Source organism: Patagioenas fasciata, chromosome 11, assembly GCF_037038585.1.
Source record: "Patagioenas fasciata isolate bPatFas1 chromosome 11, bPatFas1.hap1, whole genome shotgun sequence".
In the NCBI taxonomy this organism is placed as follows: Eukaryota; Metazoa; Chordata; class Aves; order Columbiformes; family Columbidae; genus Patagioenas; species Patagioenas fasciata.
The window spans coordinates 3,017,500-3,038,044 of NC_092530.1; the positions used below are offsets into that span (position 1 = coordinate 3,017,500).

General features: G+C 55.5%; 1 protein-coding gene, 3 long non-coding RNA genes and 2 other non-coding genes across 11 annotated transcripts; 2 read left to right on the top strand and 4 right to left on the bottom strand.

The window, feature by feature from the left end:
- Positions 1-920: 920 nt before the first annotated feature.
- On the bottom strand, positions 921-9,340 carry LOC136106267 (uncharacterized). Of its 2 annotated transcripts, none has more exons than XR_011740818.1 (3): positions 9,129-9,340; positions 8,719-8,840; positions 921-4,414 (listed from the first exon to the last, which is right to left on the bottom strand). It is a non-coding gene; the product is annotated as an uncharacterized lncRNA (long non-coding RNA). The 2 variants fall into 2 exon arrangements; XR_010652112.2 differs by having other exon boundaries at positions 9,133-9,338.
- Positions 2,611-5,238, top strand: LOC139828823 (uncharacterized). 5 transcript variants are annotated; one of them, XM_071813361.1, is made up of 5 exons: positions 2,791-2,896; positions 3,614-3,661; positions 3,786-3,821; positions 4,226-4,327; positions 4,814-5,238. In XM_071813361.1, the coding sequence occupies exons 1-5, from the start codon at positions 2,828-2,830 to the stop codon at positions 4,817-4,819; spliced, it is 261 nt and encodes an 86-aa protein (XP_071669462.1). In that variant the 5' UTR covers positions 2,791-2,827; the 3' UTR covers positions 4,820-5,238. The 5 variants fall into 5 exon arrangements, with proteins under 5 accessions (XP_071669459.1, XP_071669462.1, XP_071669463.1 ...); XM_071813362.1 differs by lacking the exon at positions 3,786-3,821; XM_071813359.1 differs by lacking the exon at positions 4,814-5,238 and having other exon boundaries at positions 4,226-4,475.
- On the bottom strand, positions 7,428-7,512 carry LOC136106584 (small nucleolar RNA SNORD45). The gene has a single exon (XR_010652148.1). It is a non-coding gene; the product is annotated as a small nucleolar RNA SNORD45 (small nucleolar RNA).
- Positions 9,341-13,717: 4,377 nt separating the features above from the next.
- LOC136106265 (uncharacterized) lies at positions 13,718-15,076 on the top strand. The gene is made up of 3 exons (XR_010652110.2): positions 13,718-13,771; positions 14,176-14,277; positions 14,762-15,076. It is a non-coding gene; the product is annotated as an uncharacterized lncRNA (long non-coding RNA).
- LOC139828825 (uncharacterized) lies at positions 14,234-18,933 on the bottom strand. The gene is made up of 2 exons (XR_011740817.1): positions 18,658-18,933; positions 14,234-14,364 (listed from the first exon to the last, which is right to left on the bottom strand). It is a non-coding gene; the product is annotated as an uncharacterized lncRNA (long non-coding RNA).
- LOC136106585 (small nucleolar RNA SNORD45) lies at positions 17,367-17,451 on the bottom strand. Its single transcript, XR_010652149.1, has one exon. It is a non-coding gene; the product is annotated as a small nucleolar RNA SNORD45 (small nucleolar RNA).
- Positions 18,934-20,545: the final 1,612 nt, after the last annotated feature.

Sequence of the window (20,545 nt, forward strand, 5' to 3'; positions counted from 1 at the left end):
GTGTGTGCTACAGAATTCGGGTCAGGCTTTCATACCTGTATATTGAAGCAGACGTTTCAGTTTTTAATTCTAAAATCCATTTAGTCACAGGGATTACGTATTGAATTGTGAAGCTCTGCTTTACTTTTCATGAGATCTGTATTTAGCTTGCTGTTTATTCAAATTTCTTTAACCACGGCAAGCAGTGTGATTGGCAATGTGTTCCATGGGTGCTGACACTGTGAGTCTTGTTCCACGTGCCTCAGGGAGGCTTTTTCCTTCCCAGAAAATCCCGGTTCATTAGAATTGAAGAATTTAAGTATGTCCAGACAGCACATGAGTTTCAGGGTTTTGGACAGTTTTCTTTGTGATTTTTCTTTGATCATCAGCAAGGTATTGAAGAATCCCAGGAGCTGCAGCACAACCCAAGCAGTGGCAGAAATGTAATACATCACAGGTCCTAAATATTAAGGAACGTCCTTGGGAATTCACCCATAGTCCATCTGGTATGAAAACATAGCTTTTTGATGTATTTATATCCAGCAGGACGGGGGAGAGAATCAGAAGACTTAAAGTGATAAAACTCACTGGCTGACAGTTTAATCAGGAAAGTAAAAGCCATGCACACAAGCAAACCCGCACCAGCACCACTGGCACCGCAAGCGGCACTGCAACCGGCACCTCTGTCCCCGTGGTGCCTCCTCCTGCCGCACCCCTGGGGCTCCGGCCGGCCCAGGGGCGCCTCCTGCATCTCCTGCACCGGGGCAGTGACCAGGGACCCGCCAGCACATGGTGGTGGTGACCTGGGGCCGGTGCTGCAGTGGGAGGGTAGCCGTGGAGCCCGGGTAGCACTGTGGGTGTCACAGAGTCACCCCAAAAGGCAGTTTTAGGCAGACAACAAGTTCCAAAGTGTTGGAGCGATAAATGACTCAGCATTCCGATTCAATGTGAATCACGCAAAGCCCTTTATTACAGAAACAAGCCTCCTTATATACACAACTATTCTCTAATCATGCGTCCACGCTCCAAGCATGGATGCGCTAAATGAGTGTCACGGGCAGTCCACACACTGGAGCCCCACTGATCATAGGTCCGACGACTCACGCCATACTGAGGCCCTGTTAATGAAGAAACGCCCCTCTTCCTCACAGTAGATTCTGTTCTCAGCTTCTCAAAGTGGCCTTGAGATTCCTTTGGGCCTGACTAATTCAACAACATATCTCCATCTAACGAAACCCCTCCACACCAAAGCAGACTTTATTCTAGATGGAAAAGCATAGCAAATAAACTAGAAACAGGGTTTATACAATTATTTATCACTCCAAAAACACAGCTCCATCCCCCAGCTGCTCTGAGCCCCACTCCGGCAGGACTCCCCAGGCTGTCCCGAAGCAGAGCGGCACCCCGGCTGTCCAGCTGCTCCCCTGGGACCCCCCAGCCTCTGGGCTCCGGCCTGTGCCCAGGGCAGCCAGGGAGCCCCAGGCGTGCGGGTGCCCCAGCACTGCCCTTCTCTGTGGGCTCTGCCCGCTGCCAGGGCTGGGGGAGCCCAGGCTTCCAGGCTGCTTTAACTGCCCTGGATCCCCAATCGGTCACTCTGTGAGGCACCGATCTTGGTGAACGGGCTTCTTGTGCCATGAGCCCTGGGCAAACAGAGCTTATCAGAGCCGCTGTGGGAGCAAACATCCCTCCTCGTGCCAGGGGAGCTCCGTCCTGCAATGAGCTCCGAGCGGCTGCCTGGGAACAAGCGCCCGCTTCATCACGTCCCTCTGGATGGCCACGTCCTGCTCAGGGACAGCGCTGGCCTGGGCCGAGGATGGGGGCATTGAAGGGACACTCGGTGGGGACAAGGGCCTTTGGTGAACTGTGGCCAAGTCCCAGGAAGGGACAGGGCTGGAGCCAGAGCCTTGGTGGGGACAGGGACACTGGGACCCAGCGTACGGGATCAGCTCTGCAGAGTGGGACCCAGGTTGTCTGGGAGGGCACAGTGACCCCAGGCAGGGACAGGCGAGAGCCAGGGCAGGGGATGCTCCCTCTGCTCTGTTCTCAGCTGTGGCTGCAGACTGGACCAGTTGGGGGCTGGCGGTGCAAGGGAAATGGGGTGGGCTGGAGCTGGGCACTGACACCACCCCAGCACTTCCCCCAAGCCCAGCCCTCCTCTCCCAGAGCCCAGGATTCACCAGTGCTCCCCATTGGCAGCGCCACCAGTGACTGAGGATCCCAGTCACCAGCTGTCCACATTGCCCCAGTTGTCCTCCCACCTCCCAGAGTTCCCTAATCCTGGGGTCCCTGGTGCCCCAAGAAGAGGAGTGACTCCCAGCCCCTCATTTATTTAAGGGGCTGGAAAGGGCTCAGAGATAATTGTGCTTAGAGACCCCAGATTTGAGGCTGGTGTCAACTCTGGGGGGGTTCCATAGGGAAAGACTGGCCTGGGAGTTGAGGGGCACTGGGAGATGGTGGTGCTGGGAGGTGAGGGGCACTGGCAGGTGGGGGGATCAGGCTTTTGGGGCTGTTGCAGGATGGTTTCGAGTTGGAGCAGTGGGTCATCACCATAGGGTGTCTGGCTGTCAGGGACACACTGCTGTCCCCCCTCGCCACTGTGGATGCCTGGGCACTTCCCCGTGCAGCTGCCCCATGCAGGAAGCGGCACTGATGCCAGGGAAGGCAGCTGGATCAGTGCTCAAGGCGGGAGTGACTCTGTGCCAAGGCTGGGTTGCCAGGGCGGGTGTCTCTGCCAAGCTTTGCCCTGGGGGCTGGAGGTGTGGGGAGGGGCAGGGAGTCCTCCTGGGAGGGATAAAGGTGCCCTCACCTCCTCCGGCATCACCCAGGACTCCCTGCACCGCAGAGGAAGATGAAGGTCGCAGTGCTCAGCGTGGCCCTGCTCTTCACCATCCTGCTGTGCACCCCGGAGGATGCGCAGGTGAGGCACCAGTGAGGGCTCCCACTGGTTTCTTGTCTTGGTGCCCCCACACCCCTCTTCTTTGGGCCTCCCCACTCCACCCTTTTGGGCCCCTCAGATATCTCCTCCTCAGGATCTCCTCTGTGTCCTATAGAGGGTCCCCAAATGCCCTCCCTTTGATGGATGCCAATGCCTTTCTTTCCATCTTTCCCCTCCGTCCTTTGCCTTTCATCCTGTCCACTGCGGTAGTGCCCTCAGATCCCCCTCCTTGAACACCCCCTCCCAAACACTTTCCCGATCCCCGCGTTTTGTTCCTCTGCTGTCCTCTTCCTCCTGCCCCCACCAACAGCCTCACTTGAATTCCCCGTGTCCCCTCCCCTTGAATTCTTTACCCCTCACTTGCATCCCATGCAGTCCTGTCCCTCCAACACCCCCAGCCCGGTCCCTTAGGTTCTGCGAGTTCACAACAGTGCCCTGTCCCTGGGTCCCCCTCAACCACCCTCCTCCTTGGAAACCCCAAATTCCCATGTTATCCTTTTCTCCAACCCAAGCCCTGGTCCCCGCATGAACAGGTATCCCAGGTGAAACTTGGAGGAATGAGGCTGGGGGGAGCAGAAGGGATTTTCACACTCAGATGAGGGAGAATCCACGGGCCTGGGTGGGGTTGGGGACACCTGTGCCCCACCCACAACCCCATTTGTCTCCAACCCAGAGCAACCCCTTTCTCTTCTTTCATAGGCATTTCCAGGAGCATTGCTGGAAGCAAGTGGAGGGTCTCTCCTGCATGTAAGTAGTGGGGCGGACTTGGAGGACATCCAGTCTGGGGAACTGGAGGGCACTTTGGTCCTCCCCTCCCTTGCTGGGGCTGGGACATCCCAGTGACCAGTGAGGTCTCATGGTCTCTCTACAGGGGGGACTCAAACTCGGGCGAGTGAAGAGGGCTGCGGTAGGTGTCACAAGTTCTGCTGGGCCCACACCCTCCCTCCCATGGCCACAAAACTCCTTGGCATCCCAGTGTGCCCCAGAACATGCCAGTGTGCCCCAGTACACTCCCATGCACCCCCTGCAGACCCACAGAACATCCCTGCTCCCCAGTGTTTTCCCAGGTATGCTCCATTGCCCAGGGCTTCCATTGCATTCCTGTCCATCCCATCACAACTCACTACACCCCAGTGCACCCCAGGATACCCCAGGACACAGCCCCTTCCCCAGGACCTCCACTGCTTTCTGTGTCCCAACACACAAGCTCACGCACCCCATTTTCCCTGGAGTCACCTTCCCAAGGACCCCATCGCTTTCTCTGCCTCCCAGTGCACCCAAGTGTGCCCCTCACCCAACCTTTCTCCCCAGCTCCCTCTGTCTGTCAGGGTGGATGATGTTTTGCAGCAGAAACGCCAGCTTCCAGAACTTCCAGATGCTGAAGTGATAGTGCAGCCATCTCCTCTATTCCCGGTGAGGAACATCAGGGCATCTCCAGCCCCACAAAGGCTTCTGGACCCCGGGGCATCCCTGTGCTCTCTGGGTGGGCAGAACGTGGATCTAAGAGAAGAAAACAGAGGAGACTGTCCATGACCTGTGTCCAGGCCACACTGGACAGAGGTGCCGCCATGACTTTGGTTGCACCCAGTGGGGCTCTACAGACCCAGAGGGTCACCGTGCAGGCCAGGCAGGGCCTCTGGGGCCATACAAACCCCGAGGACCACCCTGAGGGCTGGGCAGGGTTTTGGGAGATGTAGGGGTATCCGGGGCTAATGACACACTGGCCAAATAGCTCTGGGTGCCACATGGATCTCAGGAGAACCAAGTCTTGTCCTGGGCTGATTGAGGACTCCAACTCTTCTCTCCTTCCCTGGGTCTCTGCAGAGAGAGACGGTGGGGAGAAGCCTCCCCTCATGTCCCAGCTGACACTGGAGGTCTCATTTTGGGCTCTGATTTCAGAACTGAAACTGATGGTGACAGCCGTGTCCTGTCCCCCTCCAGCGGCATGAGGAGATGATCATCCCTGGATGACCCCATCTGACCCCATGGGAGCCCTGGGCCATTTCCCTCTCATAATCAGTAAATCCCTTCAGCAAAGCTACGCCTGCGTGTGGATGTGTGTGTCCGTGTCCATGCTCCCACTGCTGTGCCAGCACTCGGACGCCTGGGTCCTCTCTGGCCACACCACGGCCGTGAGCAGAGTGACTGGGGGAGCCCAGACACCTGGGGTGTCACTGTAAACGACACCTCCTTCCCACCTGCCATGTGCCCCCAGATACAGGCAGATTAGGGGAAAGTGGAGTGTTCCCCCATGAGGCTGGAGGAGGCTGGTTCATGAGGACTGGGTTATGGACCAGTTAAACAATCTGGACATCCATAAATCCATGGGTTCAGATGGGGTGCACCTGTGGGTGCTGAGGGAGCTGGCTGAGGTCACTGTTAGGCCACTGTCCATCATCTTTGCTAAGTCGTGGGAAACAGGAGAGGTGCCTGAGGCCTGGAGGAAAGCAAATGTCACTCCAGTCTTCAAAAAGGGCAAGAAGGGAGGATCTGGGTATCTATAGACCGGTCAGCCTCACCTCCATCCCTGGGAAACTGATGGAACGACTTCTCCTTGGTGCCATCTCAAGGCAGATCAGGGCTAAGAGGGTCATTAGGGGCAGTCAACATGGCTTCACCAAGGGGAAGTCGTGCTTGACCAATCGCATAGTCTTTTATGAGGACATAACGAGGTGGATGGATGATGGCAAAGCAGTGGATGGTCTATCTTGACTTCCGTAAAGCATTTGACACAGTCTCCCACAGCATCCTCACAGCTGAACTGAGGGAGTGCGGTCTGGGTGACCGGGTAGTGAGGTGACTGCGAACTGGCTGAAGGGAAGAAGCCAGAGTCGTGGTCAATGGGGCAGAGTCCAGTTGGAGGCCTGGATCCAGTGCAGTGCCCCAGGGGTCAGTACTGGGGCCTGTATTGTTCAATATATTCATCAATGACTTGGATGAGGGAATAGAGTGACTGTCAGCAAGTTTCCCAGTGACCCCAAGCTGGGAGGAGTGGCTGACACTGGAAGCTGTGCTGCCATCAGAGACCTGGACAGGCTGGAGAGTTGGGCGGGGAAAAACTTAATGATATCTAACAAGGGCAAGTGTAGAGTCTTGAATCTGGGCAGGAACAACCCCAGGTTCCAGTATAAGTTGGGGAATGACCTATTAGAGAGCAGTGTAGGGGAAAGGGAGCTGGGGGTCCTGGGGACAGCAGGGTGAGCATGAGCCAGCACTGGGCCCTTGTGGCCAGGAAGCCAATGGTACCTGGGGTGGGTTAGAAGGGGGTGCTCAGTGGGTCAGAGAGGTTCTCCTGCCCCTCTGCTCTGCCCTGGGGAGACCACACCTGGAATATTGTGTCCAGTTGTGGCCCCTCAGCTCCAGAAGGACAGGGAACTGCTGGAGAGAGTCCAGCGCAGCCACCAAGATGCTGGAGGGAGTGGAGCATCTCCCGTGTGAGGAAAGGCTGAGGGAGCTGGGGCTCTGGAGCTGGAGGAGACTGAGGGGTGACCTCATTGATGTTTATAAATACATAAAGGGGGAGTGTCAGGAGGATGGAGCCAGGCTCTTCTTGGTGACAACCAGTGACAGGACAAGGGGCAACGGGTTCAAACTGGAACACAGGAGGTTCCACTTAAATTTGAGAAGAAACTTGTCCCTGGTGAGGGTGGCAGAGCCTGGTCCAGGCGGCTCCAGGGGGTTGTGGAGTCTCCTTCTCTGCAGACATTCAACCCCCCCGGACACCTTCCTGTGGAACCTCAGCTGGGTGTTCCTGCTCCGGTGGGGGGATCGGACTGGATGAACTTTCAAGGTCCCTTCCGATCCCTGACATTCTGGGATTCTGTGAGGCGAAGGGCAGATGGTGCCAGCCTTTGGGGTACCCCATGTCTTACAGGCACCACAGGAAACAAATTCTTCGTGGGGCTCTGGTGAGAACCATCCCCCAAAGAACGTATTTTGGTGTTGGGGCAGGGGAGGAGCACAGACAGGCAGCCCGGACTCCTGGGTCCTCTGCCCTGCTCGGGAAGGGGAGGTTGCTCCCTGTACGATGGGCTCAGCACTCTGGGGCTCATAGGAGATGTCACCACCTCCAGAAGCCGTCTGCTGTTCACAAGGCCACCAGTGCAGCAAGTCAACATTTATTTGATGCAATGGGTCTGTTACAGCCAGTAATCCTGTGCAAAATTGATGCAAAATTACCACTGTGCTTAATTACAATGTGCCATATAACAACCAGGCATTGACAAATTCCTCTGTTTTCCCTGTGAAACCACATTTGTGGCACTTCTACCCCCAGATCTCAGCAGCAGCGTTTGTTAACACCGGTTCACAGCTTTGGGTACCCAGAGCTGCCTTCAGCTCATGTGAAAGCGTCTCCTCGTAACGCTCAGTGTGAGCCCAAGAACGACGCCTCCCTAATGCACACACTGAGGAACCTCAAGCAAGTGCCCCCTTCTCCATGGGCTGCGTTACAATCTGTGACAGAAAGAGGATTCCACAGCCTGGAAAAGCTCCACAAGAAACTGGAGATTCCTGGGTCTCAGAGTAATTCTAGAGCTCAAGTGGTGACAGACATCAGCTCCAGCTCAGACAATACATGCCAAGGCCCATCACTGACCCAAGAAGGCAGCTCCTCCCGTCCTGCCCAACGGCTTCAAATCCAACACACTTTGTCTCTCCAACACGACGCCGCTTATTTGTCTGTCTTCCTCGAGATGAACTAGAGATACCTCAAAAAGTCTCTGTCCCGGCTCTGAAAAAAACCCCAGCCCGAAGACCCCGACCCTCCTTAAACACACAGCATGATGCTAATGGAATATTCTCATTGACCAGTCTGGGTGTCAGTCAAGCTCTGCCACATCCATCCCCCGCTTCCCAGCTCCTCACACCCGCAGGCAGAGCTCAGACCTTGGCTCTCAGACACCAACAACTAAAAACTTTATCTCTGTCCCGAGTGTTTTCTTCTTCTCAAACTAAATCCAAACAATGACTGTGCCAGCTATGAAAAAGAAAGGCTTCTAACTGCATGGAGAAAATTGACTCACTTCCCAGGTGTCTCACCTGCACAAACCAGATTCTAAAGGCTGATGCGCTTCCCCATGCACAAACCAGCCACGTAGCCAAAGCATGAAGACTCTGCCCCATTGCTGCCACAGCTGTTACCTGAAAACAATTCACCTGTGCTGCTGGTGCTCAAGGGGGACACAACACAGAAGAGCATCCACCACCTCTGACTATTTCTTGGAGCTTAATCCAGCAACAACCACAATTCTCAGCTGCCCAGTGCTTTACATGGAAATGCAAATGCAACCAGCAGTGTTAGAATCTGGATCACAGACATTTTGGGGTTCTTTGAACTTGTTTTCACGAGCAGAGCAGAATTGGCTCACACTAAAGTGGTATCTCCCCTCTTTAGCTAAACATCTAGTTTGAGTTAAACAGGGGCACAGGAATTCCTTTGACTCACTTTCCGCAGAGCAGAGAGACTCAAATGAAATGACCCATGAAAACAGCCTTGAAGAGCTTTCAAGACGAGTGTGTGCCCAGAGCCCCCCATGCTCTGCCTTGGCCTACACCACGTCAGTCTTTGGATGAGGAGGAAAAGCCTTCTGACCTTTTGCATACAGCCCGAACAAAAAAACCAACTACCTGAGACACGTCGACCAAGTCTTAACATCAAAAATGAATGCTTCTTGCAGGGTAAAAGTGCACAGCAATTAAAGACCTGCTGAACAGATCCCTGCCATTCTCAGAAATAAACAACCCCCAAGGCTCAACCAGCCAGCCAGGGTCACTGCTCTAAATCCAAGCGCAGCTGCACCGACCTGAGCCAACACGGACACAGTCACCTCCCTTGGCCCACACGAAGCTGCACAGGCCACGCGCTGCTCCAACAGGAACGTGCTGGGGACACCCGGGTTTCTCATGGCGGCCTCTGCGCTGCCACCTGCACAAAGCACCAAGAGACCGGCAGCTGTGGGCTCAGCTCCGGGGGTTCCCGGGACCGGGGTCTCCAAGGGCCCGTTCGCACACGGATCTTTGTGCGCGCGCCCCGACCGCGGGCGCCTCTCCCGCCCCCATCCTGACCCGCCGCTCGCCCCCCCGGACCCGCCGCTCGCTCCCCCGGACCCGCCGCTCTCTCTCCCGGACCCGCCGCTCTCTCTCCCCGGACCCGCCGCTCGCCCCCCCGGACCCGCCGCTCGCCCCCCCGGACCCGCCGCTCGCCCCCCCGGACCCACTCAGCAGCCTCCGCTCGCCCCACCGCTGCAGCCGGAAATTGCGTCACGGGGAGGGGCGAGCCGAGCGGCGCTGCCGGCAGGACCCCGCCAGAGCTGGCCGATTATTCGCCTGACCCGCCAAATTTTTATACGAAATCTGAATGAGTTGAACAGTTATTAAAATAAAAAAGTCTCTGGCAGCCGTGCCGTCATGGTGGCTCAGTGCAGTGGAAAACCCCCTGAACTGCAGATCAGCCTCAGCTCTCAGATGAGCTCCTCCCCGCCCTCCGCAGCGCTGACCCCGCAGCACAAAGCGCGACCGGCGCGTCCCGCGGGCGGACTCGGTGTCCGCGCTCGTTCGTCGCCTCCTCGCTGGCTGCGGCGGGACTGAGGGGCTGTGGGTTCCAAACCTGCAGTTTTCTGTCCTTGCACAGAGGAGAAGTCTCGGCTGCTGAGAACAGGTTCCGTTTTAAACTCGGCTGAAGAGAAGTTTCTCCTCCTGGGATCTCAAAACAGCAGCAGCTCCAACGAACTGACAGAGCATGGGCCGCGGGCATTTCTCAGTGTCTGTGCTGAGAGATTTGATCTGGCCATTGTTAATGCCAGAAAGAGGTGGAAAGATAAAGATGAGGGGTCGTGCTGCACAGAATTACATCATTTTTGCCAAATAAAGAACTGCAGCATAGTATATGCTGAGAGAAGAGCTATTGGTAACAGCACTGCAAAAATGGTCTGGGGATTGTGGGTGACTGTGGGCTAAACATGAATAAATATCAACTTTTTTGTTCTTTGTGAAATTTAAAAACCAAGAGAATCACTCCAGGCTGTGCCACAATTGTGTGTGCTACAGAATTCGGGTCAGGCTTTCATACCTGTATATTGAAGCAGACGTTTCAGTTTTTAATTCTAAAATCCATTTAGTCACAGGGATTACGTATTGAATTGTGAAGCTCTGCTTTACTTTTCATGAGATCTGTATTTAGCTTGCTGTTTATTCAAATTTCTTTAACCACGGCAAGCAGTGTGATTGGCAATGTGTTCCATGGGTGCTGACACTGTGAGTCTTGTTCCACGTGCCTCAGGGAGGCTTTTTCCTTCCCAGAAAATCCCGGTTCATTAGAATTGAAGAATTTAAGTATGTCCAGACAGCACATGAGTTTCAGGGGTTTGGACAGTTTTCTTTGTGATTTTTCTTTGATCATCAGCAAGGTATTGAAGAATCCCAGGAGCTGCAGCACAACCCAAGCAGTGGCAGAAATGTAATACATCACAGGTCCTAAATATTAAGGAACGTCCTTGGGAATTCACCCATAGACCATCTGGTATGAAAACATAGCTTTTTGATGTATTTATATCCAGCAGGATGGGGGAGAGAATCAGAAGACTTAAAGTGATAAAACTCACTGGCTGACAGTTTAATCAGGAAAGTAAAAGCCATGCACACAAGCAAACCCGCACCAGCACCACTGGCACCGCAAGCGGCACTGCAACCGGCACCTCTGTCCCCGTGGTGCCTCCTCCTGCCGCACCCCTGGGGCTCCGGCCGGCCCAGGGGCGCCTCCTGCATCTCCTGCACCGGGGCAGTGACCAGGGACCCGCCAGCACATGGTGGTGGTGACCTGGGGCCGGTGCTGCAGTGGGAGGGTAGCCGTGGAGCCCGGGTAGCACTGTGGGTGTCACAGAGTCACCCCAAAAGGCAGTTTTAGGCAGACAACAAGTTCCAAAGTGTTGGAGCGATAAATGACTCAGCATTCCGATTCAAAGTGAATCACGCAAAGCCCTTTATTACAGAAACAAGCCTCCTTATATACACAACTATTCTCTAATCATGCGTCCACGCTCCAAGCACGGATTCGCTAAATGAGTGTCACGGGCAGTCCACACACTGGAGCCCCACTGATCATAGGTCCGACGACTCACGCCATACTGAGGCCCTGTTAATGAAGAAACGCCCCTCTTCCTCACAGTAGATTCTGTTCTCAGCTTCTCAAAGTGGCCTTGAGATTCCTTTGGGCCTGACTAATTCAACAACATATCTCCATCTAACGAAACCCCTCCACACCAAAGCAGACTTTGTTCTAGATGGAAAAGCATAGCAAATAAACTAGAAACAGGGTTTATACAATTATTTATCACTCCAAAAACACAGCTCCATCCCCCAGCTGCTCTGAGCCCCACTCCGGCAGGACTCCCCAGGCTGTCCCGAAGCAGAGCGGCACCCCGGCTGTCCAGCTGCTCCCCTGGGACCCCCCAGCCTCTGGGCTCCGGCCTGTGCCCAGGGCAGCCAGGGAGCCCCAGGCGTGCGGGTGCCCCAGCACTGCCCTTCTCTGTGGGCTCTGCCCGCTGCCAGGGCTGGGGGAGCCCAGGCTTCCAGGCTGCTTTAACTGCCCTGGATCCCCTGATCGGTCACTCTGTGAGGCACCGATCTTGGTGAACGGGCTTCTTGTGCCATGAGCCCTGGGCAAACAGAGCTGATCAGAGCCGCTGTGGGAGCAAACATCCCTCCTTGTGCCAGGGGAGCTCCGTCCTGCAATGAGCTCCGAGCGGCTGCCTGGGAACAAGCGCCCGCTTCATCACGTCCCTCTGGATGGCCACGTCCTGCTCAGGGACAGCGCCGGCCTGGGCCGAGGATGGGGGCATTGAAGGGACACTCGGTGGGGACAAGGGCCTTTGGTGAACTGTGGCCAAGTCCCAGGAAGGGACAGGGCTGGAGCCAGAGCCTTGGTGGGGACAGGGACACTGGGACCCAGCATACGGGATCAGCTCTGCAGAGTGGGACCCAGGTTGTCTGGGAGGGCACAGTGACCCCAGGCAGGGACAGGTGAGAGCCAGGGCAGGGGATGCTCCCTCTGCTCTGTTCTCAGCTGTGGCTGCAGACTGGACCAGTTGGGGGCTGGCGGTGCAAGGGAAATGGGGTGGGCTGGAGCTGGGCACTGACACCACCCCAGCACTTCCCCCAAGCCCAGCCCTCCTCTCCCAGAGCCCAGGATTCACCAGTGCTCCCCATTGGCAGCGCCACCAGTGACTGAGGATCCCAGTCACCAGCTGTCCACATTGCCCCAGTTGTCCTCCCACCTCCCAGAGTTCCCTAATCCTGGGGTCCTTGGTGCCCCAAGAAGAGGAGTGACTCCCAGCCCCTCATTTATTTAAGGGGCTGGAAAGGGCTCAGAGATAATTGTGCTTAGAGACCCCAGATTTGAGGCTGGTGTCAACTCTGGGGGGGTTCCATAGGGAAAGACTGGCCTGGGAGTTGAGGGGCACTGGGAGATGGTGGTGCTGGGAGGTGAGGGGCACTGGCAGGTGGGGGGATCAGGCTTTTGGGGCTGTTGCAGGATGGTTTCGAGTTGGAGCAGTGGGTCATCACCATAGGGTGTCTGGCTGTCAGGGACACACTGCTGTCCCCCCTCGCCACCGTGGATGCCTGGGCCCTTCCCCGTGCAGCTGCCGCATGCAGGAAGCGGCACTGATGCCAGGGAAGGCAGCTGGATCAGTGCTCAAGGCGGGAGTGACTCTGTGCCAAGGCTGGGTTGCCAGGGCGGGTATCTCTGCCAAGGTTTGCCCTGGGGGCTGGAGGTGTGGGGAGGGGCAGGGAGTCCTCCTGGGAGGGATAAAGGTGCCCTCACCTACTCCGGCATCACCCAGGACTCCCTGCACCGCAGAGGAAGATGAAGGTCGCAGTGCTCAGCGTGGCCCTGCTGTTCACCATCCTGCTGTGCACCCCGGAGGATGCGCAGGTGAGGCTCCAGTGAGGGCTCCCACTGGTTTCTTGTCTTGGTGCCCCCACACCCCTCTTCTTTGGGCCTCCCCACTCCACCCTTTTGGGCCCCTCAGATATCTCCTCCTCAGGATCTCCTCTGTGTCCTATAGAGGGTCCCCAAATGCCCTCCCTTTGATGGATGCCAATGCCTTTCTTTCCATCTTTCCCCTCCGTCCTTTGCCTTTCATCCTGTCCACTGCGGTAGTGCCCTCAGATCCCCCTCCTTGAACACCCCCTCCCAAGCACTTTCCCGATCCCCGCGTTTTGTTCCTCTGCTGTCCTCTTCCTCCTGCCCCCACCAACAGCCTCACTTGAATTCCCCGTGTCCCCTCCCCTTGAATTCCTTTACCCCTCACTTGCATCCCATGCAGTCCTGTCCCTCCAACACCCCCAGCCCGGTCCCTTGGGTTCTGCGAGTTCACAACAGTGCCCTGTCCCTGGGTCCCCCCCAGCCACCGTCCTCCTTGGAAACCCCAAATTCCCATGTTATCCTTTTCTCCAAACCAAGCCCTGGTCCCCGCATGAACAGGTATCCCAGGTGAAACTTGGAGGAATGAGGCTGGGGGGAGCAGAAGGGATTTTCACACTCAGATGAGGGAGAATCCACGGGCCTGGGTGGGGTTGGGGACACCTGTGCCCCACCCACAGCCCCATTTGTCTCCAACCCAGAGCAACCCCTTTCTCTTCTTTCATAGGCATTTCCAGGAGCATTGCTGGAAGCAATTGGAGGGTCTCTCCTGCATGTAAGTAGTGGGGCGGACTTGGAGGACATCCAGTCTGGGGAACTGGAGGGCACTTTGGTCCTCCCCTCCCTTGCTGGGGCTGGGACATCCCAGTGACCAGTGAGGTCTCATGGTCTCTCTACAGGGGGGACTCAAACTCGGGCGAGTGAAGAGGGCTGCGGTAGGTGTCACAAGTTCTGCTGGGCCCACACCCTCCCTCCCATGGCCACAAAACTCCTTGGCATCCCAGTGTGCCCCAGAACATGCCAGTGTGCCCCAGTACACTCCCATGCACCCCCTGCAGACCCACAGAACATCCCTGCTCCCCAGTGTTTTCCCAGGTATGCTCCATTGCCCAGGGCTTCCATTGCATTCCTGTCCATCCCATCACAACTCACTACACCCCAGTGCACCCCAGGATACCCCAGGACACAGCCCCTTCCCCAGGACCTCCACTGCTTTCTGTGTCCCAACACACAAGCTCACGCACCCCATTTTCCCTGGAGTCACCTTCCCAAGGACCCCATCGCTTTCTCTGCCTCCCAGTGCACCCAAGTGTGCCCCTCACCCAACCTTTCTCCCCAGCTCCCTCTGTCTGTCAGGGTGGATGATGTTTTGCAGCAGAAACGCCAGCTTCCAGAACTTCCAGATGCTGAAGTGATAGTGCAGCCATCTCCTCTATTCCCGGTGAGCAACATCAGGGCATCTCCAGCCCCACAAAGGCTTCTGGACCCCGGGGCATCCCTGTGCTGTCTGGGTGGGCAGAACGTGGATCTAAGAGAAGAAAACAGGAGACTGTCCATGACCTGTGTCCAGGCCACACTGGACAGAGGTGCCCCCATGACTTTGGTTGCACCCAGTGGGGCTCTACAGACCCAGAGGGTCACCGTGCAGGCCAGGCAGGGCCTCTGGGGCCATACAAACCCCGAGGATCACCCTGAGGGCTGGGCAGGGTTTTGGGAGATGTAGGGGTATCCGGGGCTAATGACACACTGGCCAAATAGCTCTGGGTGCCACATGGATCTCAGGAGAACCAAGTCTTGTCCTGGGCTGATTGAGGACTCCAACTCTTCTCTCCTTCCCTGGGTCTCTGCAGAGAGAGACGGTGGGGAGAAGCCTCCCCTCATGTCCCAGCTGACACTGGAGGTCTCATTTTGGGCTCTGATTTCAGAACTGAAACTGATGGTGACAGCCGTGTCCTGTCCCCCTCCAGCGGCATGAGGAGATGATCATCCCTGGATGACCCCATCTGACCCCATGGGAGCCCTGGGCCATTTCCCTCTCATAATCAGTAAATCCCTTCAGCAAAGCTACGCCTGCGTGTGGATGTGTGTGTCCGTGTCCATGCTCCCACTGCTGTGCCAGCACTCGGACGCCTGGGTCCTCTCTGGCCACACCACGGCCATGAGCAGAGTGACTGGGGGAGCCCAGACACCTGGGGTGTCACTGTAAACGACACCTCCTTCCCACCTGCCATGTGCCCCCAGATACAGGCAGATTAGGGGAAAGTGGAGCGTTCCCCCATGAGGCTGGAGGAGGCTGGTTCATGAGGACTGGGTTATGGACCAGTTAAACAATGTGGACATCCATAAATCCATGGGTCCAGATGGGGTGCACCTGTGGGTGCTGAGGGAGCTGGCTGAGGTCACTGTTAGGCCACTGTCCATCATCTTTGCTAAGTCGTGGGAAACAGGAGAGGTGCCTGAGGCCTGGAGGAAAGCAAATGTCACTCCAGTCTTCAAAAAGGGCAAGAAGGAGGATCTGGGTATCTATAGACCGGTCAGCCTCACCTCCATCCCTGGGAAACTGATGGAACGACTTCTCCTTGGTGCCATCTCAAGGCAGATCAGGGCTAAGAGGGTCATTAGGGGCAGTCAACATGGCTTCACCAAGGGGAAGTCGTGCTTGACCAATCGCATAGTCTTTTATGAGGACATAACGAGGTGGATGGATGATGGCGAAGCAGTGGATGGTCTATCTTGACTTCCGTAAAGCATTTGACACAGTCTCCTACAGCATCCTCACAGCTGAACTGAGGGAGTGCGGTCTGGGTGACCGGGTAGTGAGGTGACTGCGAACTGGCTGAAGGGAAGAAGCCAGAGTCGTGGTCAATGGGGCAGAGTCCAGTTGGAGGCCTGGATCCAGTGCAGTGCCTCAGGGGTCAGTACTGGGGCCTGTATTGTTCAATATATTCATCAGTGACTTGGATGAGGGAATAGAGTGACTGTCAGCAAGTTTCCTGGTGACACCAAGCTGGGAGGAGTGGCTGACACTGGAAGCTGTGCTGCCATCAGAGACCTGGACAGGCTGGAGAGTTGGGCGGGGAAAAACTTAATGATATCTAACAAGGGCAAGTGTAGAGTCTTGAATCTGGGCAGGAACAACCCCAGGTTCCAGTATAAGTTGGGGAATGACCTATTAGAGAGCAGTGTAGGGGAAAGGGACCTGGGGGTCCTGGGGCCAGCAGGGTGAGCATGAGCCAGCACTGGGCCCTTGTGGCTAGGAAGCCAATGGGACCTGGGGTGGGTTAGAAGGGGGTGGTCAGTAGGTCAGAGAGGTTCTCCTGCCCCTCTGCTCTGCCCTGGGGAGACCACACCTGGAATATTGTGTCCAGTTGTGGCCCCTCAGCTCCAGAAGGACAGGGAACTGCTGGAGAGAGTCCAGCGCAGCCACCAAGATGCTGGAGGGAGTGGAGCATCTCCCGTGTGAGGAAAGGCTGAGGGAGCTGGAGAAGAGGAGACTGAGGGGTGACCTCATTGATGTTTATAAATACATAAAGGGTGAGTGTCAGGAGGATGGAGCCAGACTCTTCTTGGTGACAACCAGTGACAGGACAAGGGGTAACGGGTTCAAACTGGAACACAGGAGGTTCCACTTAAATTTGAGAAGAAACTTGTCCCTGGTGAGGGTGGCAGAGCCTGGTCCAGGCGGCTCCAGGGGGGTTGTGGAGTCTCCTTCTCTGCAGACATTCAACCCCCCCGGACACCTTCCTGTGGAACCTCAGCTGGGTGTTCCTGCTCCGGCGGGGGGATCGGACTGGATGAACTTTCAAGGTCCCTTCCGATCCCTGACATTCTGGGATTCTGTGAGGCGAAGGGCAGATGGTGCCAGCCTTTGGGGTACCCCATGTCTTACAGGCACCACAGGAAACAAATTCTTCGTGGGGCTCTGGTGAGAACCATCCCTCAAAGAACGTATTTTGGTGTTGGGGCAGGGGAGGAGCACAGACAGGCAGCCCGGACTCCTGGGTCCTCTGCCCTGCTCGGGAAGGGGAAGTTGCTCCCTGTACGATGGGCTCAGCACTCTGGGGCTCATAGGAGATGTCACCACCTCCAGAAGCCGTCTGCTGTTCACAAGGCCACCAGTGCAGCAAGTCAACATTTATTTGATGCAATGGGTCTGTTACAGCCAGTAATCCTGTGCAAAATCGATGCAAAATTACCACTGTGCTTAATTACAATGTGCCATATAACAACCAGGCATTGACAAATTCCTCTGTTTTCCCTGTGAAACCACATTTGTGGCACTTCTACCCCCAGATCTCAGCAGCAGCGTTTGTTAACACCGGTTCACAGCTTTGGGTACCCAGAGCTGCCTTCAGCTCATGTGAAAGCGTCTCCTCGTAACGCTCAGTGTGAGCCCAAGAACGACGCCTCCCTAATGCACACACTGAGGAACCTCAAGCAAGTGCCCCCTTCTCCATGGGCTGCGTTACAATCTGTGACAGAAAGAGGATTCCACAGCCTGGAAAAGCTCCACAAGAAACTGGAGAATCCTGGGTCTCAGAGTAATTCTAGAGCTCAAGTGGTGACAGACATCAGCTCCAGCTCAGACAATACATGCCAAGGCCCATCACTGACCCAAGAAGGCAGCTCCTCCCGTCCTGCCCAACGGCTTCAAATCCAACACACTTTGTCTCTCCAACACGACGCCGCTTATTTGTCTGTCTTCCTCGAGATGAACTAGAGATACCTCAAAAAGTCTCTGTCCCGGCTCTGAAAAAAACCCCAGCCCGAAGACCCCGACCCTCCTTAAACACACAGCATGATGCTAATGGAATATTCTCATTGACCAGTCTGGGTGTCAGTCAAGCTCTGCCACATCCATCCCCCGCTTCCCAGCTCCTCACACCCGCAGGCAGAGCTCAGACCTTGGCTCTCAGACACCAACAACTAAAAACTTTATCTCTGTCCCGGGTGTTTTCTTCTTCTCAAACTAAATCCGAACAATGACTGTGCCAGCTATGAAAAAGAAAGGCTTCTAACTGCATGGAGAAAATTGACTCACTTCCCAGGTGTCTCACCTGCACAAACCAGATTCTAAAGGCTGATGCGCTTCCCCGGGCACAAACCAGCCACGTAGCCAAAGCATGAAAACTCTGCCCCATTGCTGCCACAGCTGTTACCTGAAAACGATTCACCTGTGCTGCTGGTGCTCAAGGGGGACACAACACAGAAGAGCATCCACCACCTCTGACTATTTCTTGGAGCTTAATCCAGCAACAACCACAATTCTCAGCTGCCCAGTGCTTTACATGGAAATGCAAATGCAACCAGCAGTGTTAGAATCTGGATTACAGACATTTTGGGGTTCTTTGAACTTGTTTTCACGAGCAGAGCAGAATTGGCTCACACTAAAGTGGTATCTCCCCTCTTTAGCTAAACATCTAGTTTGAGTTAAACAGGGGCACAGGAATTCCTTTGACTCACATTCCGCAGAGCAGAGAGACTCAAATGAAATGACGCATGAAAACAGCCTTGAAAAGCTTTCAAGACGAGTGTGTGCCCGGAGCCCCCCATGCTCTGCCTTGGCCTACACCACGTCAGTCTTTGGATGAGGAGGAAAAGCCTTCTGACCTTTTGCATACAGCCCGAACAAAAAAACCAACTACCTGAGACACGTCGACCAAGTCTCAACATCAAAAATGAATGCTTCTTACAGGGTAAAAGTGCACAGCAATTAAAGACCTGCTGAACAGATCCCTGCCATTCTCAGAAATAAACAACCCCCAAAGCTCAACCAGCCAGCCAGGGTCACTGCTCTAAATCCTAGCGCAGCTGCACCGACCTGAGCCAACACGGACACAGTCACCTCCCTTGTCCCACACGAAGCTGCACAGGCCATGCGCTGCTCCAACAGGAACGTGCTGGGGACACCCGGGTTTCTCATGGCGGCCTCTGCGCTGTCACCTGCACAAAGCACCAAGAGACCGGCAGCTGTGGGCTCAGCTCCGGGGGTTCCCGGGACCGGGGTCTCCAAGGGCCCGTTCGCACACGGATCTTTGTGCGCGCGCCCCGACCGCGGGCGCCTCTCCCGCCCCCATCCCGACCCGCCGCTCGCTCCCCCGGACCCGCCGCTCGCCCCCCCGGACCCGCCGCTCGCCCCCCCGGACCCGCCGCTCTCTCCCCCGCGCCCGCCGCTCTCTCCCCCGGACCCGCCGCTCGCCCCCCCGGACGCGCCGCTCGCCCCCCCGGACGCGCCGCTCGCCCCCCCGGACGCGCCGCTCGCCCCCCCGGACCCGCTCAGCAGCCTCCGCTCGCCCCACCGCTGCAGCCGGAAATTGCATCACGGGGAGGGACGAGCCGAGCGGCGCTGCCGGCAGGACCCCGCCAGAGCTGTCCGATTATTCGCCTGACCCGCCAAATTTTTATACGAAATGTGAATGAGTTGAACAGTTATTAAAATAACAAAGTCTCTGGCAGCCGTGCCGTCATGGTGGCTCAGTGCAGTGGAAAACCCCCTGAACTGCAGGTCAGCCTCAGCTCTCCAATGAACTCCTCCCCCCGCTCTCCGCACCGCTGACCCCGCAGCACAAAGCGCGACCGGCGCGTCCCGCGGGCGGACTCGGTGTCCGCGCTCGTTCGTCGCCTCCTCGCTGGCTGCGGCGGGACTGAGGGGCTGTGGGTTCCAAACCTGCAGTTTTCTGTCCTTGCACAGAGGAGAAGGCTCGGCTGCTGAGAACAGGTTCCGTGTTAAACTCGGCTGAAGAGAAGTTTCTCTTCCTGGGATCTCAAAACAGCAGCAGCTCCAACGAACTGACAGAGCATGGGCCGCGGGCATTTCTCAGTGTCTGTGCTGAGAGGTTTGATCTGGGCGTTGTTAATGCCAGAAAGAGGTGGAAAGATAAAGATGAGGGGTCGTGCTGCACAGAATTACATCATTTTTGCCAAATAAAGAACTGCAGCATAGTATATGCTGAGAGAAGAGCTATTGGTAACAACACTGCAAAAATGGTCTGGGGATTGTGGGTGACTGTGGGCTAAACATGAATAAATATCAACTTGTTTTGTTCTTTGTGAAATTTAAAAACCAAGAGAATCACTCCAGGCTGTGCCACAATTGTGTGTGCTACAGAATTCGGGTCAGGCTTTCATACCTGTATATTGAAGCAGACGTTTCAGTTTTTAATTCTAAAATCCATTTAGTCACAGGGATTACGTATTGAATTGTGAAGCTCTGCTTTACTTTTCATGAGATCTGTATTTAGCTTGCTGTTTATTCAAATTTCTTTAACCACGGCAAGCAGTGTGATTGGCAATGTGTTCCATGGGTGCTGACACTGTGAGTCTTGTTCCACGTGCCTCAGGGAGGCTTTTTCCTTCCCAGAAAATCCCTGTTCATTAGAATTGAAGAATTTAAGTATGTCCAGACAGCACATGAGTTTCAGGGTTTTGGACAGTTTTCTTTGTGATTTTTCTTTGATCATCAGCAAGGTATTGAAGAATCCCAGGAGCTGCAGCACAACCCAAGCAGTGGCAGAAATGTAATACATCACAGGTCCTAAATATTAAGGAACGTCCTTGGGAATTCACCCATAGTCCATCTGGTATGAAAACATAGCTTTTTGATGTATTTATATCCAGCAGGATGGGGGAGAGAATCAGAAGACTTAAAGTGATAAAACTCACTGGCTGACAGTTTAATCAGGAAAGTAAAAGCCATGCACACAAGCAAA

Excerpts from the sequence above, each read along its gene's own strand:
- LOC139828823 (XM_071813358.1), top strand. The coding sequence starts at position 2,611 with ATGCAGGAAGCGGCACTGATGCCAGGGAAGGCAGCTGGATCAGTGCTC. Across the intron at positions 2,897-3,613 it reads GCACCCCGGAGGATGCGCAG|GCATTTCCAGGAGCATTGCT; the intron begins GTGAGGCACCAG and ends CTTCTTTCATAG. Across the intron at positions 3,662-3,785 it reads GTGGAGGGTCTCTCCTGCAT|GGGGGACTCAAACTCGGGCG; the intron begins GTAAGTAGTGGG and ends GTCTCTCTACAG.